This window comes from Amblyraja radiata, chromosome 13 (genome assembly GCF_010909765.2).
Source record: "Amblyraja radiata isolate CabotCenter1 chromosome 13, sAmbRad1.1.pri, whole genome shotgun sequence".
Taxonomy (NCBI): domain Eukaryota; kingdom Metazoa; phylum Chordata; class Chondrichthyes; order Rajiformes; family Rajidae; genus Amblyraja; species Amblyraja radiata.
This window is the reverse complement of record NC_045968.1, coordinates 8,355,064-8,371,450: the sequence shown is the minus strand read 5'-3', so window position 1 is coordinate 8,371,450 and position 16,387 is coordinate 8,355,064. Positions and strand designations below refer to the sequence as shown.

The following is a 16,387-nucleotide window of genomic DNA, read 5'->3' as shown; positions in this document are numbered from 1 at the left end:
GTGTGTGTCTGTATCACATTGGCTTTGCACCGTGTGAATTTCACTCAGACAGTGCTCTCCCCGCTTGTCCTGTCCCCCCGCCTGCATAACGGGCTGGTGAAGGAAGTGATGTGTGTGTCAGTCAGTGTTCCACACTGACAGTTGCCGTTCCAGTCGCCGGTTTTACAGGCCTGAATAATCGCCTAAGTGGGACAGGCCCATTAGTGGGGTTTGGTTGCACAAACGTACATGAGAGGTTTAATCGAACCATGGATTGCTTGCCATTTTATATCACTGCGCCTACCTGCTGTTTTGTGTACTTGCCATGCATATGTTCAAGAAACATATGTTTTTGATTAAATTCCTATGCATAGTGCACATTGTGTTATGCAAAATAATTTCTTTGCCTAACAATAGAGGTTACAAATATTGCCAGTTGTAATCTCTATTTTACTTAATTACAGACAAAGGTGTAATGGAGAATAGTGGAGAATACTGTGACTTGTATTTTCTGGTCGTTGGTGAAATTTGTTGGCTTCCAATTTCCAGAAAAAAATGAACGTACGTTTTACAATACATTCAGCAATATACTTGTGGAAACTGCTGAGCAGTGTCCTTGGTGGCATGGCCCTGCACAATGAAAGGGCCTTTCATACTGTAAAGGGATCACGTGGGTCAGCCAAAATAAGCCGGCAGAGGCATATCCCCTGACTTAGCTCAAATTTTCAATTTCTCTCAAATCTAGAAAGCACTCTGAATGTTTCAGACCATTTACAGACCATTCAAAAACAAAAATGTTAAAAAAAAAAAAATTCAAATAAAGAGTTAAAAAAAAAGTAAGTTAAAAGATTTGGCCCATATTAGTCACGTGTGTGACCACAATATGAAAATTTGTGGAATGCATCTCTTCTAATTCTGAAAGCATTACAGGTATATTGTTTTGTACTGTATATATGATTCATATTTTTTTCAAAGTTTATCAAGTGAAATTTTTATGTTATGCTGACAATGTTTGTTTAGGTTCAGAGGTCAAATATGACTGATCACGTGTGTGAACTCACACAGAAGCATTTTTTTCACAACCCAGTCTTATCTTACAAATTTTAAAATTTAAATTTTAAAAAGCTAGAATGTTCATATCTTTTGCAGACATGCATTATAGTTCTGTCGGTAGGAAAATGGCAATGAATAACATTAATCTCTTACAATAATTTTTTTAATATATTACTTTATGTGATGCCACCTGGTCACGTGTGTGACATTTTTGTTCACTTATCAATGAATGGCCCTTTAAGTTCAGTTAAAATGTTTTGATTTTTTTTTTTAACCATTCCACAACAATTTAAACCTCTGAAAAAAATCCAAATCAACTATCAGAGATGTAGAATAAAATCTTAGAAAGATTAAAGGATTATCTTCAAACCAAAAATAATTGTAAGATTCATCTTGCAGTTAAAACTTTTAATTGAAACTTTTGAATCCATTCTCTTCTGTTCACCCAGAGGGAGAAGACCAGTGTGCCATTCTCTTAACCTGATGCAGGATCTTAATTAAACGTGAGACCTAAATGCATTAAGGTTCCTCGCCCAGTTGAGTTCTATGCGGAGTCCGGTGTCAATTGATAACCTCTACCCAATGACGGCAACATAAAAATTCTGTTTCACCTCTTGAAGTTGTTGTCGGTTGCACCTACACTTTCCAGAAAAATCCAGACAATTGTGTTATTAAATACTTTTAAATTATATTTTCTTATTTTAACCTTTGTGGATTTTCATAAATATTCAGCACCTTACTGATTGGGCTTCTGCCAGAGTCGTCAAGTCAAGTAAGTAGTCAAGTATATCTTTATTATCATTTTCCTGAGTACTCACATACCCAGAGGAAACGAAAAAACGTTGCTCAACCAGTGTCCATTCAGTGTGCAGTAAAAATAAATAGAAATAAAAATACATATATCATGACAAATTAAACGCTCTACTCTCTACTAAACATCAACAGGCGTTCCGATCGCCATCGGCACGACAGTGGCTCTGCTGCAGTGTGTCCAGGTTGGTGGTTGGTGCGCGATACTTTGGCAGGGGGCAAAGACCGTTTATCAGTCTTATAGCCTGCGGGAAGAAGCTGAGGAGCATCCTGCTGGTTTTGCAGCTAATGCTCCTGTACCTCTTCCCAGATGGCAGGATGGAGAATATGTGATGCGATGGGTGGTAGAGGTCTTTGATGATGGAGATGGCTCTGCTGGTACATCTCTTCCTGTATATGTCCAGCAGGAAAGGGAGTGGAGCACCAATAATCCTGCTGGCGGTCTTCACAATCCTGTCTAGTTGGTGCCGTTCGTACGCCTTGCAGCTCCCGAACCAGGAAGTGATGCCGTAGGTTAATGTGCTCTCGATTGTCCCCCTATAAAAAGTTCGTAGGTGTGTAGTGGGGAGACCTGCTTTCCGTAGTCTTCGGAGAGGGTGTAGTCGCTGCTGGGCTCTCTTGACCAGTGCTGTGGTGTTGGTCGTGGACGCCAGGTCATCTGACAGGTGGAGTCCTAGGAACTTCACGCTGCTGACCCTTTCCACATCAGCTCCATCGATGTGCAGAGGTGTATGGTGTTGTTTTCCCGCCCTCCATTGTAATTGTACTCAAAATAAAAACATAATTTATGACTACAATACCAAAAAACTACAAATAGTGCTCATTGTATTGTAGAAACAAACACCTGCAGATGCTGGTTTATACCAAAGACAGACACAAAATGCTGGAGCAGCCAAGCGGGTCGGGCAGCATCTCTAGAGAAAAAGGATGGGTTGACGTTTTGGGTCGGGACCCTTCCTCATTTTGAAGAAGGGTCCCGACCAAAAACGTCACCTATCCTTTTTCTTCAGAGATGCTGCCTGACCCACTGGGTTGCTCCAGCAATTTGTGTCTATCTCTGCTCATTGTATTCTTTCATGTTAGCTTAACCTATTTCATGTCATAATTCTTTAACATTGAGATTAATATGGTTGATTATGGTTTTCTGGTGTTGGATTTTATTAATCATGTGAACATATTTTGCTGCTTTAGTTCATGTGTTTTTCATATCTGAATTATCTTATTGCTTTATATAAATTCACTTCATCGCGTCTTACTGAGGTATAAGACTGATGAAATAAACACATTGCAATAATCAACCACAAAAGCATCAGCCACGGAATGGGAAAAAAAGTGAAATTTCTCCTTGCAAATTTTGTGCATAATTCATTAAAGACAATACAATCACACTGAGACGTGATGTTTGCTTCCTAGTTTAGTTTAACGATACAGCGCTGAAACAGGCCCTTCGGCCCACCAAGTCCACACCAACCAGCGATTCCCGCACGTTAACACTATTCTACACACACTAGGGATAATTTACATTCATACCAAGCCAATTAACCTACAAACCTGTACGTCTTTGGAGTGTGGGAGGAAACCGAAGATCTTGGAGAAAACTCTCGCGATCACGGGGAGAATGTACAAACTCCGTACAGACAGCACCCGTAGTTGGGAGCTGTAAGGCACCAACTCTACCGTTGCGCCACCGTGCTACCCATCTTGCTGTTAAGATTCATTTACAAAGAATAATTACTGAATGAGATATTAAATTAACAGTATTAAACAAGGGCAAAAGGCAATGGAAGCAAAACTATTTTATACCTGCAGTGATATTATGTCATTCCTATTAGCTGTATTTACATTTTAACTTGTCTCCTCAGCAGATGTTAACTTATTCTGCTGGAAAATAATGACCTATCTTTTCTTTATTGTCCTTTCAAATAATTTTAATCATATAATTGTAATTTGGATCTTATTTATAGGCACTTGTACCAATTCAGCAATGACATCATCATTGTATCCGTGCCATATTCTTGGCTCATGAAGCTTGTCTCTTTAAAGTTTGAATTCTGATTATTATTTTGTTCATTTGCCAAGTGTTTAGAGACCTAGGCGATTTCACAGTTCCTGTCTACTGTAAAGAAATAAACTTGTATGACGAACTAAAATAATGAGGTTTCCAATAATCTATCAGAAATATATTTTTCCTTGCCCTGGGATTGTGTATTTTTGTTTATATAAGGTATTTTCCCCTGAGACCTTTAAGATATATTTTAATTTAAACAAAAGAATTAAGGATAATTTAATCATTTATTTACAAAGGCACACATCCAGAAAACTACACGGAATATCAATTTGTAAGTGAAATTTAAATTCAACAGTGGTGCAATATTGCTAAAATATCTGTACCAAAGTAATGAAATTAATACAAAGGTACCAGATGACATGAGGACTTCCAGTGGCCAAATTTACTTTACAGCTGGTTAAAGGACTCATATAACATGATTGTTCAGTTTGTACATTTTGAAAACTATTTTATTTTTCGATTTGAGATTTGATTTCGTGTTTTTAGCCAGTAACGTGGGCCAAGTCCTAATTGTAACATCTGCTTTAAGAGTGTCAAATGAAAAATTACACTGCCGCCAGACAATGTAAGGTGGGTCGCAGAGTGATGCAAGATGGGTTTGTAATTTCAGTACTGGTGACAATAAAAAACAGACATCTTCAGAAAAAAAATCTATTCTAAATGTAGTGAGGTTGCAAAGATACTGCCAACAGAACTGTCTTACCATCAGTTTGAAGAAGGGTCTCGATCGAAATGTCACCCATTCCTTCTCTCCAGAGATGTTGCCTGTCCCGCTGAGTTACTCCAGCATATTGTGTCTATGTTCGGTATAAAGGAGCATCTGCAATTCCTTCTTACATAGACCTGTCTTCCCATCAGCATTAGTTGTACTCAATCCTCCAGTAAGACAGCTGCACTTAAAACACAAATAATCGATGTTTTCAGTTAATCTCTTTAAAAAGTTATTTGTGTTGAAGTGAGATACAGAATTACTTGGAATGTGGAGATTATAGATTTACTATTGTCGAGGTTACATTGCTGATGGCTGTCATAACTGTGAAAATAAAGCAGATTGAAACTACTTTAAACAAGGCTGTGAAATAATTTAAGAGAGGGCAAAAGAAAACAAATATTTCAGAGTCATAGTCGTACAGCACGGAAACAGGCCCTTTGGCCCTACACGCCCATGTTGACTAAGATGCCCCATCTATGCTCTTCCCATTTGCCCGCATTTGGCCCTTATCCCACTAAACCTTTCTTATACATGTACCTGTCCCAATTTAATAACCTGTCTATTAAATGCTGTTATTGTACCAACCCCTACTACCTCTTCATTCTATATACCCACCACCCTCGTGAAAAATGTGTTCCTATTCAATCTTGCCCCACTCACCTTAAACCTTTGTCCTCTGGTTTTTGATTCCCCTACCTTTAAAAAAAAAAGTGCATTTACCCTAACTATTGCTCTCATGATTTTATACATCTCTATAAGGTTACACCTCAATCTCCTGTGCAGCATGAAATAAAGTTCTAGACTGCCCAACCTTTCCCAATAGCTCAGGTCCTGGCAATATCCTTGTAAATCTTCTCTGCGCTGTTTTCAGACATCATTCCTGTAGCAGGGTGACCAAAATGTAACATAGTACTCCAAATGTGGCCTCGCCAACGTTTTGTACAACTATCCCAAATCCTATACTCAATACCCTGACCGATGAACTCCAAATGTACCAAAATGTACCTGTATAGGTTTAATGACCGAACAAAGCCTTCCAAGGTAGAACACTTTAATGTTTGCTACCCAATGCATAAAGAACTTTCTCCTTGTTTCAGTCGGAAACACATGACCTCTAATGCTGAAAGTATGCCCCCTAGGACCAGAGAGGCTGGTAAGAAGATAATTTGGGAAGTAGGCAGCAGAGCCTGGAACTGTAAGTTGAGAAAAATTTGGAAGTGTAGAATGATTGGGGCTGGAGTTAATAAAATATGTGGGAAGAAGTCCATGCTTTGTTTAGTTTCATTGATGATTCTGATCAGGATCATTGGCAGGTACTGATCAAGTCCAAAGTGTTTATCCACTTTGGTGGCAAAAACAGGAAAGCAGACTATTATCTAAATGGTGGCCGATTAGGAAAAGGGAGATGCAACGAGACCTGGGTGTCATGGTACACCAGTCATTGAAAGTAGGCATGCAGGTGCAGCAGGCAGTGAAGAAAGCGAATGGTATGTTAGCATTCATAGCAAAAGGATTTGAGTATAGGAGCAGGGAGGTTCTACTGCAGTTGTACAGGGTCTTGGTGAGGCCACACCTGGAGTATTGCGTACATTTTTGGTCTCCTAATCTGAGGAAAGACATTCTTGCCATAGAGGGAGTACAGAGAAGGTTCACCAGACTGATTCCTGGGATGTCAGGACTTTCATATGAAGAAAGACTGGATAGACTCGGCTTGTACTCGCTAGAATTTAGGAGATTGAGGGGGGATCTTATAGAAACTTACAAAATTCTTAAGGGGTTGGACAGGCTAGATGCAGGAAGATTGTTCCCGATGTTGGGGAAGTCCAGGACAAGGGGTCACAGTTTAAGGATAAGGGGGAAATCCTTTAAGACCGAGATGAGAAAAACATTTTTCACACAGAGAGTGGTGAATCTCTGGAACTCTCTGCCACAGAGGGTAGTTGAGGCCAGTTCATTGGCTATATTTAAGAGGGAGTTAGATGTGGCCCTTGTGGCTAAAGGGATCAGGGGGTATGGAGAGAAGGCAGTTACAGGATACTGAGTTGGATGATCAGCCATGATCATATTGAATGGCGGTGCAGGCTCGAAGGGCCGAATGGCCTACTCCTGCCTACCTATTTTCTATGTATCTATGTATAGTATTCAAAACCGGAGATCAAAGATGCAGTCATATCCCAGCACTTACTTAAGGGATTGCACCCAAACATTCTTCACCAGGTTAGTTATGGTTGAGGGATTTTCCTCCATTCAGAAGAGAATGGCTGCAAGATGAAAATGTGTCAAGATTGGCATAGTAGTGCAGCTGGCTTCGCAATGCCAGGCGCCCGGGTTCAATCCAACCTCTGGTGCTGTTTGTGTGGAGTTTGCAACGTTGTTCCTGTGACCACATGGGTTTCCTCTGAGTGCTTCATCTTCCTCGCACATCCCAAAGATGTGCGGGCTTGTTGATAAATTGGCCTCTGTAAAATTGCCCCTTAGTAGTTGAGAACATGGACTAACCAGTGTGAACAGGTAATCTTTAAGAAAGAACTGCAGAGGCTGGCAAAATCGAAGGTAGACAAAAGAAATGCTGGAGAAACAGCGGGTGAGGCAGCATCTATGGAGAGAAGGATTTGGCGACGTTTCAGGTCGAGACCCTTCTTCAGACTGATCGATGGTCAGTGTGGATTCGGTGAGCCGAGAGGCCTGTTTCCATGATCTATCACTAAAACCCCAAATTTAGTTTTACTTTGTACACTGGGTGTATTTGAAAGCTTCAGTTTTTAAATTTCACTTTTTAACAGTTTGATTTTTTGAATATTAATTCTAGCTTTTGGCTGCTTTAACAGTTGTCTAAGCTTGGTGAATGTTTCAGCCAACTATCTAAGTATCTAAAGTTTCTTTGGCAGGAACTTTTCTGCATGCCCCATCCAAACTCTCCCTCCTGCCCAATACCCCCCTCTTCCAAATACCCCAACATGAAGAGAGAATTTGAGTCGTGGTGCAAGGCCTTGCCATTAAAGATAAAGCTGCCGTTGTTCAGCAAGCTTCTATCAGGTGATGTGATCATGTGATCGGTTAGCATCTGAATGCAATTTCTTGGTTGTTTGTTTGATGCACAATACAAATAGTGTTCTGTGGCAGGGAAACAGTTACATTTCAATTTTAGGGAATTTAGTAGCTGCCAGCCACCTGCATATATAAAATGCTGATTTTCTTGGTCAAAAGGCATCAGATTCTTGTCAGCTGCATTTGTGGATAAGACCATGTGGAGGCATACTCGAGTGTAGACAACAGAAAGCGATTGTTTCAGTCCTTGTAGCCACTTTTAAGCTGGCCTAAAGGAACTCCATTTGCTTAACATCTTTTTTCCATCCCATCTGATTCAGAATAGTTCAGTTTGCCCATTAAAGGAGGTCAGAGTTGATGACTGTTGATTGCGCAGTAATACTACACATTACAATGTTCTCTTGTGTAAGGGTGCAAGAGAACGGTTGACTGGAAGTTAGATAATTCTTTTGACAGTTAGTGATTTAATTGCATGTAAAGATCTAAATTGTTGGACCGAAATATTACAGATGATAGATTACCACAATACATTACACATAATTACAAATTAATGTTTCTTGAATAGTAATGGTTATCATTTCGCTACACTTCATTGCATATTTTATCTGATTGTACCAATGTTAATTGTCTAGTAGATTTTCCAGACATTTTCTCACCTAAATAGGAATGTATATACACAAACATAAAGTAAACCTACAATACAGGGTTAACTGCTGTTCCCTAACAATTGCATTGATAATGTATGAAGTGGTATATTAACAATCAATAACCATTTGCAAAGGTAAGCATATATCATTGTTGCTAAGACCATTCATTTAGGAAGGAAATGCCAATATTACACTCTGTCTAATAAAACGGATTTCAGCAGAAATATTTGTCAGGATTAAAAAAGTACCGTTAGAATATATTTTAATCGGTTTGTCATTGTTACATGTGCCTTTGCTGTGCATGCTACCCAGGCAAATCATACTACACAGGAGTATATCAGGGAGTGCTAAAAGGAAATTAAAAAGAGTACAATGTTACAGCTACAGAGAAAGTGCATATAAAAATAGTGCAGGGGTTGTAATGGGCTAGATTGGAAGGCCTGGAATTCATCCTAAAGCAAATGATAGGCCCATTCAAGTATATTAACAATAGGGAAGAAGCAGATGGTACATGGTTTTAAGCTTTTGTATAATTTGCCTGACGGGAGAGATGGGAAGAAGGAATGACCAGGATATGAGAGATCCTTGATTAGGTTGACTGCTTCTGCAAGGCAGCATTTGGTATAGATGGAGTTGATGAGGGGGGAGGCTTGTTTGCATGAAGGGCTGGGCTGCGTTCACAACTCTCTGCGTTTTCTAGTGGTCGGGCAGAGCAGTTGCCATACCAAGCTTTGATGCATCCTGTTGGATGCCTTTTATGGTGATTCAATAATTCAATGATATTTAATGTCACTTGTACCTAGGTATAGTGAAATTCTTTGTTTTTGCATACAATGCACAAAGTACACAAAGAGTCGCTACATATCCGGCGCCGACAAAGTTACAAAATACTCATTATAGTCCTGATGGTCCCTCTTTGTTTTCAGCGGCCCGCTCACCACCGGGTCCCTCCTTATTCTCAGCCCCCCCCCCCCCTCCTTCCAGAGTTCCTTTTTGTTCTCAGCGGCCCCCCTCTCGCTGGATCCCTAGGTCAACTTTTTAGTGTTGTCTATTATGTATATTACTGTTCTCAGATATCTATAGAAATTGATGAGTCATTGGAGACATTGAATCTTAGAGACAGACAGCACGGACAGACATGCAGATATATGCTTTAATATCCTTCCAACAACAGAGTGACCAAAACTGAGCACAATAGTCCAAATGCGGCCTCATCAAAGTCTTGTACAACCATAACATAACATTCCAACTTCTATACAATATCATGACTCATGAAAGCCAAGGTACCCAATTCCACCTTTTCCTCCCCATCTACCTCACGAGGGCCCTGCCATTCACACGCCAAATTTTGATTAGCCTTCTGAGAAAGTAGATGTGTTGGTGTGCTTTCTTGGCTGCAGCATCAATGTGGTTTGACCAGGAGAAATTGTTGATGATATTTATACCTAGGAACTTGAAACACTTGATTATCTTCACTTCAGCACCTTTGATACAGACTGGGGCATGAACTCGACTATGCTGACATTAAGGGAGAGGTTGTTGAATTGATACCATGCTGCTAAGCTTTCTATCTCCTACCTATTTTCGTATTGCTTTATACAAGTGTTTTTTCTTGGTTAGAATAGAATAGAATGCCTTTTATTGTCATTCAAACAACTTGGTTTGAACGAAATTGCATTTTCTCCAGTCTTACATTACAAAAAAACCCAAGACCCACAGTCCACACAAACATCCATCACAGTAGATCTCCAACATCTCTTCACTGTAATGGAAGGCAAAGCCCCTTTGTTCTTCTCCCGCGGTCCAGCAGTCCAACTGCAGCATCGAGGCGAACTGGGGCACCGATGTTAAAGCCCCCAGCGGGCGATGGTAAGTCCTGTGGCCGTTTAAGCCACGCCAGCGATGTTAGGCCCCGCTCCGAGTCCTTTAAATCCTGCGATACCAGCGGGGGAAGTTGCCGTTGCGGGAGCTCCGAAAAGCGGTCTCCCACCAGGGACCTGGGAGCTCCCGATGTTCCTGTCCACCGGGCCTGCGGCCGGAGCCCCCGAAGTTCCGAAGTCGGGCCGCAGCCGCGCGCCAACACAGCTCTCCCCGCTCTGAAGATGGCCAGCTCCGCGATGTCAGGTCCGCAGGCTCCGCGACTGGAGCCCTCAGGATGGTCCCGGCCGGAGGCCGCCGCCGGCTCCATGATATTAGGCCCAACGACACCAGAGATCCAGCAGGGAAAAAGTCGGGTCCCCGTACAGGGAAGAGATTAATGGTTTCCCCCACAGCCCCCACCCCCCACATATACACAGCTAAAAAAATAATACAAACTACTCAAGACATACATTTAACAAGACAAAAAAACAAAACAGACGGTCTGTAGTCGTCCGCTGCCGATAGGCGCTGCCGCACTAACGATTGTTCATAAGTGTCTGAATTGTCAGAGATTAAGTGTCAGTGTACGTCCTACTTGTTCTGAACACAATGATGAATCTGCAACATGTCCACATGAGAAGAAAGTTTAGGCAGAGAAACTGTCCTTTTTGCACTAGATGTTTTGCAAGGATTGTATGTTGAGGATGGGAATTCTGAGGAATGGGTGATGACTGTTTTGAGATAGAGAGCTATATTATTTGAGCAGACGGAGCTGGTAAAGTAAGTTGAATGCTTGGCAATTTAGTAAAGATTGTGCGAATGATGCTGGAGGCAGACTTTGTGAATAAGATTCAAAAGTGCGCAATAGAATATAAGAGTGAAACTAAAGATATGGAATCAGCATCCTGGAGATACCATCGTGCACAGCCATGGTGCACAGGGTTTGATTATTATTGGGGCATTATTCTATTATCAGTAATTTTGAGATTCTTCAGATATGGGGCCGCAACCATGCAAGTGAGTACTTCATTACATTCTTGACCAGCTTTATAGATGGTGAACACTCTTTTACCCAGTGGGTCAGGCATCTATTGCTCAATATTCAGATCCTCCACTGCTTCAGTTAAGTTAAATTAAGCTGCTAGACATTGCTAACTCCTAGAAAGTTAATGTTGGGAGACCTTGGAGAAGGCATTGCGGGTAATGGGGCAATGGCTAAGCTGACTATTGTGCAATATGGTCATTATCGCACACTGATGTGGAACAAGTATTACTTATCGTTCTTAAATGTGTTATACTCATTTTGTAATGGAAGCATGGATATTCTAACTACAATGCGGTTGAATGCTATCTTTTTATGTTACAGTGGTCCTACGCACTTGAAAAGCCAAATACAGGAAGTGTATTCAACATTGCTTGGTCTGTTGATGGCACGCAAATAGCTGGCGCTTGTGGAAATGGCCACGTGATCTTTGCCCATATCATAGAGCAACGTTGGGAGTGGAAGAATTTTGAAATCACATTGACAAAGCGAAGATCAATGCAGGTATAGTCATTTTAAATAACAAATTCACATGCGTGACGTATAAAAAAGAATGTCATGGAAACTGAATTGCGTAGATGTTTTTGGTGGCTGCATAAGTGGTTTGTAACACAAAAGTGCTTGGGACACGTTTTGGGGCGAGACACATCTTCGGACTGAGAGACAGAAAAGTTTCCCTCTCCTCTGACTCTCAGGCCAAAGAAGGGTCTTGACCCAAAACGTCACCCATTCCTTCTCCAGAGATGCTGCTTGTCCCGCTGAGCTACTCCAGCATTTTACAGTCTTATTTTCAGTGTAAACCAGCATCTGCAGTTCCTTCCTGCATAAATAATTAGTTGAAAGGAATGAAGGAGGAGACATTGGGATGAGAATAATGGATGAGTATTAAATACGTGTGTGGGCATTATGTTCTGAATATCTTGATTCCATTTTTTAAAATCATTCTATGTTTAATTGAAACATACAGACATAAATCCAATGGACTGATCAGGATTTGGCCCTCCACCCAGACTACCCCAATGGTCATCTCTTATCTGGGTTGGACGTGGAGAGTTCATTGAGCTGATTCTCCACTCCTGGATTTGGCCACCATGTGCAATCTTCAATGTGGAGTTCAGCCATATAGCAGAGTGAAAGTTGTGCAAATGTGCGTCATTCAGCTTATCCTGGACCTACACCGACCGGATCTGCATTATTCTGGGACATATTTCCTTGTGAGCCTCTGAATTCCAGAGGTTCCCTTATTTTCAGCTTGAATTTGGTAACATTAAAAATTCCCTGAAGTACAGTGATGCAGGTTACTGGGTAAAATCTCAGAGTCCAGCAACAAAGTCCTGACTCGCTGCAGAGCCTCAAGTAACGTAGTGGAATGACATGGTTAGACGGATCTAAAAATCTTTGACACCTGGCAAAGCCACCCCTTTAGCTTTGTAGGCTGTCAAAGCTGTGTTATGTTTCTATATATCAATGCCATTAATTACTGGTAAAGATTAGATAAATATTATAAACCCATTCAGTAATTTGAGATTCTGGCTTTGAATGAGAGTCCCAAAATTTGCCAGCACTTATACTGAGTGTTGCCAGCAGTTTCACGGGGAACTGAAGCTTGCTCCGAATGATTAATTTCTGATTGTGTTCCAAACAGGTGCGGAATGTGTTGAATGATGCATTAGATGTCTTAGAATTCCGTGACAGGGTGATAAAGGCCTCATTGTCCCAAGGGCATTTGGTAGTTGTAACCACGCTGCAATGTTATGTGTATAGGTAAGTCCATTTCTCTTTGCAAATTAACTATAGCCCTTTGGCAAAGCAACCTTGCCTTGAAAGTCCTTGTCAATTACATATCTCCTAAAGGAAATCTAAATCTCAATAGTTGTATTTCACGGCAATAATCCAAAACTGATATGTCAAAAGATATTTTTATGGGATTTGCCATGCCATGTTTTGATTTTGTTCTTCTTGAAAAAAAATATACTTGGCCAAATCTGTTAAAGTTAGATGTATATAATGTGCAATATGCTTTAAAATGTCTTGCACTCAATTCCTTTCCTAATCCCAGTGTTGTGAACTTATGAAGTGTACAGTTTGTCACAATGTTTTATTTCAGTACAAAGAATTGGAACACTCCACTTGTATTTGACCTGAAAGAAGGTACTGTTAGTTTAATTCTACAGGCACAGAGGTAAGCAATGGCTTTTAATAAAGATATTTGTTAACAGAGCTTTTACATATGTAAAGGCATTAGCTCGTAACTGAAATAGCTTTTCATATTTATGTGAAACTGTATCTTAAGTTTAAAATAAACCGAGGAAAATTGTTTCCTTAACTATGGCTTGATAACGGCAAAAAAACCTATACTTAAATTTTGGAAAAATTCACCCATCCCAACGTTTAAAATGTGGATCCACAAGCATGTCTGAAATGTTACATCTCGAAGATATGAGGTTCGTCCTAGCAGGAAAATCAGAACAATTCTTAAAGATATGGTCTCCTTTCATTGATTAATTACAAGTATAATATGGTGCAACATAACTCTGGAAATTAACTGTTTCAGAACTGGGTGTGGAAAGATGATGTAGGTATATTCCTTTTCTTTTTCTTTTTCTTTTTTTTTCCTTTTTTTTCTCTTTTTTTTCTACATCTTTATGGGTTCTTTCTCTATATCTATCCACAAACTACCAATTGTTAACTTCTGGGGCTTACACATCACTACTTTCCCTAATCTTTTCTTTTCTCTTTTTTTCTTGCTTCTGTTATTTTTCTATTGTTAAATTTAAAACAAGAAGTTGTACACAAAATGTATTATGTTATATGCCACGGTTTATACGACGGTACATTGCTTCTAATAAAAATATTTTAAAAAAGAAGAAAATAAGTTTAAAATAAATCATAATGTTATAAACATTCAAAAATTGATTGTGTTTTCTGACTAAGATGCATTAAATATGAAAATAATTTTAACAAAATATACAAATATCGACAGAAGTTTACTGTAATGCTCAAAGTTTATTTCTTAAAATGCCATTATGTAAAATTATATTTTGTTCAAAGCTCAAAATATCATAATTTTATCAAGTATGTAAAATTGTGTTTTGTGCTGAATGTAGTAAATATTATAGAAATTATTTTGATATAATTTTCTTACATAAACCAGTAAGGTTAGTATCACAAGCAATTCAAGTTTTCCTATCAATATGATATTTAAAAAATATAGTATTTGCTGTTGCAACTTCTGTAGAATACTTAGGTGAATCACTATGTGTACTGCAGAAATGTACTGAACTACAGGCCATGCAAGGCTGGGCCGAGAAACATGGTCAAAAGCACCTTGGTGCATGTTGGCATAACTATCACTTGGTCATTCCCCTCGTTGTGAAATGGTGTATGTCGTAGAGGCAGAGAACCTAAAAATGGGAGGAATTAATACTGCATTTTAACAAGAGAGTTAACCATACAATAATGTAATTGTGCATCTGATTAGTAATACTTTGCAGTAAAAACATCATTTGTATGTTACAGAAGACATATCCAAACCTGTATAGCTATTATATCTAATTCAATTATAAGAAATTTGTAGTTTTATGTTTTGAAATTGTGATTTTTTCTTTTCAGAATCGTAGCAGCGTCTTTAATATTTGTTTATTTGCACAGGCATTTTCTACTTCTTGATGGAGCTGGGATTTATTTGTACTCGTATGAAGGTCGTCTCATTTCTTCTCCAAAGTTTCCAGGGATGAGAACTGACATACTGAGCTCCCAGACTGTTTCCCTCAGTAATGATACGATTGCAGTGAGAGATAAGACTGATGAAAAAGGTATAGTAGAGTATAGAAATAACAGTGGCAGCCATAATTACTTGTTTTTGTATAGCACCCTTAACGAAGCTAAATGTATCATGGTATTTCACTAATGGACTATCAGACAAAATTTGACATAAAACCATTGGTTTATGGAGCATAGAACAAATATGGTGTGCTGGAGATGTATTGATATATTTCAAGTTATTTTTTGTGTTAAATTAAATTTTCATTACCCAATAGATATTTCTTAAATAATTCAGAGCTATTTAGTACAATGTTTTGTATTCGGTTCCTCTCTTGAGGAAAAACAAATTGGGTTATTAAGCTAGGATTCACCCCCGTATTTGCTGAGTACAACTATTTTTGCAATCATACAATTGATTCATGGAAACGACAGAACAGAAGGAAAGTGATGAGGTGTAGTTCCTTCAGTGAATAATATAAATGGAAAAAATCATGAGGCTGATCCCTGGTGTCAAAGGTCTGTACCATGAGGTATAACTTGAGTAACTTTTCAATCTCAAAAGGACATAATTGGGAGATGATTGGATTGCGGTATTACTCTAAACTATATTGTAGATGTTGAACAAATGGGAACCAGTTCTGACTAATGTAAGTCAGATGTATGATTGAAGTCAGGAAGTACTTGTTAAAATCAACACTTAAAAAGTAAGGAATCATTGAGGCCAAAGCCCAGGAGTTATTATATAAATATTTCCATATATCATTGGGAGGTATGGTAATACATTTATGGGTACCTTGATGGGCCAAAGATCTTCCTTATCCACCAATGTTGTGTATCGTTTGACTTTGCATGTACACATTTCGAGTTAAATTTAACACCCGTTTATTCAGGATTTTGTCTGGATCAAGTGTGGTCATAACATGCTCTTGTTAGTGCTTGTGGTAATGGTTCATGAAAATCTCTTTTGGGTCAGGGAAAATAGATGAGGGATTGCTTTGAACTGCCAGCAGAGAACAGATGGGCTGCAGGCCCACTTCTACTTCTCATGAAAACAGCTGAAAAAAAGATATTTCACGTCCATTGTTTAAACAGCTTTCAGTGGTCCTTCGTACATATGGCTGCAGGCCTTCTCAGATTACCTCAGAATTGCCTTCAGCTCCATTTGATTCAGGTAGATGTCTGGGTCACCCTTATATAAGTGCTTTGCAAAAACAGAAGTGGGTGCAAAGTACAGCACTGCTGCTCTAAACCTGATCACCAGACCAAGTTAAAAGCAGCCCATGGTTTTAAAAGGATTATATACTTAATATTATCTACTTTGTCGACAGCTTAAAAGAAGTTACTGTATGTCTGCATAATCTTCCATAGTAAGTAAAGGGTCTGTCCCACTTGGGCGTCATTTG

General features: G+C 39.4%; 1 protein-coding gene across 1 annotated transcript in view; it reads left to right on the top strand.

Moving 5' to 3' along the window:
• Positions 1-16,387, top strand: part of ift80 (intraflagellar transport 80) — a 160,635-nt gene that overhangs the window by 97,868 nt on the left and 46,380 nt on the right. The window contains exons 9-12 of the mRNA XM_033031171.1: positions 11,544-11,723; positions 12,865-12,983; positions 13,327-13,401; positions 14,871-15,034. Of these exons, the coding sequence (XP_032887062.1) occupies positions 11,544-11,723; positions 12,865-12,983; positions 13,327-13,401; positions 14,871-15,034 (538 nt within the window). The remainder of the gene's footprint in view (positions 1-11,543; positions 11,724-12,864; positions 12,984-13,326; positions 13,402-14,870; positions 15,035-16,387) is intronic.